Source organism: Salvelinus sp. IW2-2015, linkage group LG6.1 (assembly GCF_002910315.2).
Source record: "Salvelinus sp. IW2-2015 linkage group LG6.1, ASM291031v2, whole genome shotgun sequence".
Lineage (NCBI taxonomy): Eukaryota > Metazoa > Chordata > Actinopteri > Salmoniformes > Salmonidae > Salvelinus > Salvelinus sp. IW2-2015.
The window spans coordinates 25,953,516-25,959,543 of NC_036845.1; the positions used below are offsets into that span (position 1 = coordinate 25,953,516).

The following is a 6,028-nucleotide window of genomic DNA, read 5'->3' on the forward strand; positions in this document are numbered from 1 at the left end:
GGTTCTGATGGGGCTGCGACAGTTGAACTAAGCTTATGAAGCATTTATAATTATATTCTAAAAGAATCAATGGTACATATCATTAATGTATAAGTCCAAAAATGGATGTAGCAACTGCAGACTGGCCCTTAAAAGGCTACTGTTTTTCACTAACTTCAGAAAAAAAGCTGAGACCTAAATATCTGTTGTTATTTTTATTTCTACATTTTCAAGTCTGAACTGGAAATTAAGGCACTCTTAACAGATTTTCTTTCACCATAGGTGGGTTGGTTGTTTAGCAACAAAATCCAYACGTGCGGAACTATGGGGCAAAACCGATGGGCTTGGCTTAGGTTGTTGACAATATGTAAGCTATATTTAGTCTACAAATGTTTATTGAAAACATAAATACATTTGAACAATTAGCACTTGTTGTCTCTCAAATATATAATGACAGTTGTTGTTAGCTAGCTAGCGAATTTTTGCCATATTAGCATTGACATGACATCAGTCAAAACACCTCAAAACAAGAAATGGTAAGAACAAGATAAAACAGGGCAACAGTAAAGATGTCCTTGTTGCTAGTGATTTGACCGTTCAGAAAGGTTCAGAATCATAACAAGGCACAGCTTCTGGCCACATCAATGCGTGCGCATAATTTTTTGTGACGTTGTCAGTCAACCTGTCCACTGACAACTTCACGAAGCATAGGTGTCTCATGTCAGCTAGTTTTATCTTGTTGTTGATACTATGTCTTGTTTTGAGATGTTTTGACTGATGTCGTCTATGCTAATATGGCAAAAATCACTAGCTAGCTAACCAACAACATTACTGATGTATTTGAGAGACAACAAGTGCTCATTGTGCACATTTATTTCTGTTTTCAATAAACATTGGAGACAAAATATAGTTTACATTGTCAACAATGTAAGCCAACCCTGTCTGTTTTGCCCCATAGTGGCGCACACATCAGTTTTGTTGCTAAACAACCAACCCCTCCATACAGCTTGTTGGAAACTGGCTTGAGGTATCATTTTATGATGCAATTAATACAGGCAATTTTAARGGACAGAAACATGGAGGGGAATGGCCCTAAAAATTGTCAAAGACTCCAGCCACCCTAGTCATAGACTGTTCTCTCTGTTACTGCACGGCAAGTGGTACCGGAGCGCCAAGTCTAGGTCCAAAAGGCTTCTTAACAGCTTCTACCCCAAAGCCATAAGACTCCTGAACAGCTAATCAAAGGGCTACCCAGGCCCCTCTTTTACGCTGCGGCTACTCTTTGTTTATAATCTATGCATAGTCACTTTAACTCTACCTACATGTACATATTACCTCAATTACCTCGACTAACCGGTGACCCCGCACATTGACTCTGTACTGGTACCCCCTGTATATAGCCTTGCTTGTTATTTTACTGCTGCTGTTTAATTATTTGTTACTTTTATTTTCTATTTTTTACTTATCTATTTTTTACTTAACACTTATTTTTTGCTTAAATCATTGTTGGTTAAGGGCTTGTAAGTAAGCACTTCACTGTAAGGTCTACTACACCTGCTGTATTTGGCGAATGTGACAAATAAAACGTGATTTGATTCCATTGAATGGTGGGTATAAATTCGCAAAATCACAATAAAGTGAATGAAGTTAGTCACACATAAAAAAAGGATACTAACTACAACATAAATATACACTTCATTTTCAAAACGACTTTCCAACCCACACAAGAACAAAAGATCATCTGTTTATTCACGAGGGTCAATTGGGGACTAGGAGCTGCGGGAAATTCGCTAATCTGTCATGCAGATAAATTACTTTGGCGCTAGTACTTTGGCGGTTGAGGTGATCTACAGATCACATAATCTCTGCGCCGCGTTTACTACATACTGACCCTCCTGAACAAACCCAATGTAAGGGGGCGTAACAGTGTTGCTGTAGTATGACGTCACTACGTTCGGTATAAATAGGGCCTGGATTCTTTTTCTTGACTCCACCTCTAAGCATTGCTTGTACTTTTTTTTGTTTCTGTCGAGCAACGCGGTCGTTCCTGTCGAAGATGGATAACTCCTCTCAACTTTGCAAACTTTTTGTCGGTGGGTTGAACGTAGATACCGACGATGACGGGCTCCGCAAGCATTTTGAGCAGTACGGACAACTGACCGACTGCGTTGTGGTTGTGAATAAGCAACTACAGAGATCCCGCTGTTTTGGCTTTGTAACCTACTCGAGCGCTGAGGAGGCAGATGCAGCAATGGCGGCAAGGCCACATGTCGTTGATGGCACCAACGTGGAGTTGAAAAGAGCGGTCGCTCGTGAAGATGCCGGTAAACCCGAGGCACTCGCCAAGGTCAAGAAAATATTCATCGGGGGACTGAAAGACGACATCGAAGATGAACATCTGAATGAGTATTTTTCCCAGTTCGGCGAGATCGAGAAGGCCGAAGTTATCGCAGAGAAGGAAACCGGAAAGAAAAGAGGGTTCGGCTTTGTTCACTTCACAGATAACGATTCGGCCGATAAGGCAGTGGTCCTTAAGTTCCACAACATCAATGGGCACAAGGTGGAGGTGAAGAAAGCCCTCACAAAGCAGGAGATGCAAGCTACAGGCCGTGGCGGTAGGGGAGGAAGAGGCATGAGAGGAGGACAAAATGACTTCGGCGGCGGCAGAGGTGGTTACGACAGCTACGGGGGTGGTTTCGGTGGGGGCTACGGGAGCAGTGCTGGCGGCTATGGCGGTGGCTACGGAAGTGGAGGCTACAGCGGAGCCTATGGGGGAGGCGCAAGCTACGGWGGTGGCTACGGCGACCAGATGGGAGGTTATGGTGGCGGCAATGGCTACAGTGACTTTGGCAGTGGGTACACCCAGCAGTCCTCCGGTTATGGGCCCATGAAAGGCGCCACCACCTACGCTGGTAGGAGCCCTGCTCCGTACGCCCCCCGAGGCGGTGCAGGTGGCTACAGCAGAGGGGCGTATGGCGGCTACTAAACCGGTGGCTACGACAGACTATTTGAAAATAAATCTCCACACATACCCGTCTGATCATCAAACCGTACTCAAAATTCAGTCCTCGGGCATTTGGCAAAATGCGGACACTGAAACCAAATCATTTAAGAAGACCTCAAAACCAAACAGGTAGGAAGATCACTTCCCAGAACCTGATTTGCACGTCCAGCTCTTGCTATAGGACACGTTCGATTGCTAAATTCATTTATCATTTATGTTCCAAGATGAGGGCGTGTAGCTGTCGGTAGTTGACCTGCTTTTTATTTTACGTATGCGTACATTCGTGTTTAGGTTAGTCTTTTGTTTTGATACTATACTTTCTCTTATCTACATTTTAGCAAGTAGTAAGGAAATTCCCATGGATCTAGTCTACAGAGTATTGGGACGCATGTGATATATAATTGGATTTATTAGCTGACTATGTAAATGTGTATTCTGTCCACTAGCCTATAGGTTGTTGGGTACGCGTATTTGGTGGGCCGGATCCAGTTTAAACGTTTAATTTTCTTGCCAAAATGTTTTGTAAATCAACGAAGTACGTCAGTAATTTCCCAACACACAGCGTTCAGCTATGAGCTTAATGTTCCTTTAATTTACTACATAAATCTCATGTATATTGTATAATCTGTCTGAACATCAAACTACAATTGTTAAGCATTGGTATGCATATGTATGTTCATTTTAAATAAAAAGTTAAACAAATTTAGCTAGTTTTTACTTATTTCACTAGGATGCCTTAAGTCCACTTCTGATTGGTTATATTATGTGATATATTTGACCTTTGGTAGTAGCTTCATGGCATTTCTTCCATTACACTTCCTGGGTGAAGGATTGCAGTTCGCCCATGGCCAATGCATGAAGGCATTGTAGGTTGGCAATAACATTGTTCCATGAAGTTACCAGGCTTTTGAATATTGTGGACCCGAGGGCTCATTTTATCTTTGATTCCTACATTTAGGTGTTCATACTGTTATCCAAGTACGCCAAAATAGCAGTATCAGTTTGACTTTATACAGGGACCCTGTGCAATACCTGGGGTCGATTGTCATAGGATTCTGAAATATCTCTTTAGGATCACATCCAGCAAACTAGGTATGTAAATCAACCTGTCTTTACTGTGTTGGTCAAGTATTCAGATATGGTACTGAAATGTACTCGATGTCACTTTATAGTTCTTGCATTTATCCATAGTCGCTCTTATTTTGCCCTATGCATCTTAGTTTAAGTGTTTACTACGTATTTGGTCCTAAATCTAAAATGAGGCTGAAGAGATTATAGATTCATTAATGTAGAATGCGCACTTAAACTGGCACGTTAGGCATACCTTCTGTCATGGCATGATGGTTTAACTGCAGTGTCTCATTCTTTACTCTTTCCCTCTCTGCCAGGTAGCCATGGTGACCTGGCTGCCAGGAAACCAATCTGGCAACAACTTGGCTACATCAAGACTGGTGGTAGGGGGGCACAGCTAAAGCTGTCCCACTGCCGCAGGTGATTGGAATACCAGGACCTTCTGCTCATATAAAATCGGGTTGCAATGACGGCCAGCAGCTTGTGTCAAGTCGATCTAGGTGGTTGGTGTATTTGACTACTTCTGTTCTCTTACCCTTTGTAGGAAGACTGGGTGTGAATGTTAGATCGTGTACTATGGAACAATGGACACTGCATTGTTGGCCTTGCCATGCTATGTTTTCATCATTTGCTACAATTGAATATTAAAAAAAACAATCATTGTTCTAAATTGGACAATGTTTAACATTGTGTTGAATGGGAGTCATAGCCTATGGCTTGCACTCTTTACTCAAATGTTTGTAAATAACTAGTTAGTTAGTAATTAGTTACTCATATTAACCTGTTAATTCAAATTAGCTTCTCCATATTTTAGAAGCTAGCCAATTTGTTTTGAGCATTTCTTTACATGTATTTTCCCTTTGCAGCTGACCATGTTTAGTAATGTTTGCAATAAAATGACTATCAAATCACAGTACATAGTGTGATATTGTGTAGTCTCTGACAATTCTCAGCCCTAATGCAGATATGCCATTAATGGAGCAGGTTCTGATTTTCTAATGTACAGTACCAGGCAAGTTTGGACACATACTCATTCAAGGTTTCTTTAATTTTACTGTTTTCCATATTGTAGAATAATGGTGTTGACAAACTATGACATAACAGTGTCATATTAAAAGTGTATATTGACTCAATATATATTTTAGCTTCAAAGTAGCCATCTTTTGCCTTGACAGATTTGTGTACTCCAGGCATTCAACAAGCTTCATGAACGCTTTCCTTCAGTCTTGAAGKAGTTTGCACATATGCTGAGCACTTGTTGGCTGCGCTTCACTCTGCAGTCCAACTCATCCCAAACCATCTCAATTGGTTTGAGGTCGGGTGATTGTGGAGGCCAGGTCATCTGATGCAGCACTCTTTCACTCCTTGGTCAAATGGCCCTTACAGACTGGAGGTGTGTTGGTCATTGTCCTGTTGAAAAACAGTTGATAGTCCCACTAAGCACAAACTAGATGTGATGGTGTATTGCTGCAGAATGCTGTGGTAGCCATGCTGGTTAAGTGTGACTTTAATTCTAATTAAATCCCCAGCAAAGCATCACACCACCATGCTTCATGGTGGAAACCACATGCGTACCGCAGTTGGCAATTTGGACTACACAGACCAAAGGACAGGTTTCCATTGGTCCATTGATCTTCCAAGCAAATCTCTTATTGGTGGTTTTTCTTTCTTTGCAGCAACAGTAGTTGCTGTTGTGTCTGAACTCTGAAGCATTTATTTGGGCTGCATTTGAGGCTGGTAACTAATGAACATATCTGMAGCAAAGGTAACTCGGTCTTTCCCGTGGCGGTCCCCAGAGCCAGTTTCATCATAGTGCTTGGTTTTTACGACTGCACTGGAAGAAACTAAAGTTCATATTTTCTGGATTGACCATGGTAAAGTACTCATGGACAWTTTTTTTTGCAAATGTGAGCTGTTACAGTAACATGGTCTTGGTCTTACTAAATAGGGGTGGYATACAGAAAAAAAGCCCKA

The 6,028-nt window shown here is 41.7% G+C and overlaps 1 protein-coding gene across 2 annotated transcripts; it reads left to right on the forward strand.

Annotated features, from left to right (window-relative positions):
• Positions 1 to 1,959: 1,959 nt before the first annotated feature.
• Positions 1,960 to 4,967, forward strand: LOC111965360 (heterogeneous nuclear ribonucleoprotein A0). Of its 2 annotated transcripts, none has more exons than XM_023989508.2 (2): positions 1,960 to 3,112; positions 4,372 to 4,967. In XM_023989508.2, exon 1 carries the CDS (start codon positions 2,036 to 2,038, stop codon positions 2,963 to 2,965), a length of 930 nt encoding a protein of 309 aa, XP_023845276.1. In that variant the 5' UTR covers positions 1,960 to 2,035; the 3' UTR covers positions 2,966 to 3,112; positions 4,372 to 4,967. The 2 variants fall into 2 exon arrangements, with proteins under 2 accessions (XP_023845276.1, XP_070300204.1); XM_070444103.1 differs by having other exon boundaries at positions 4,376 to 4,967.
• Positions 4,968 to 6,028: the final 1,061 nt, after the last annotated feature.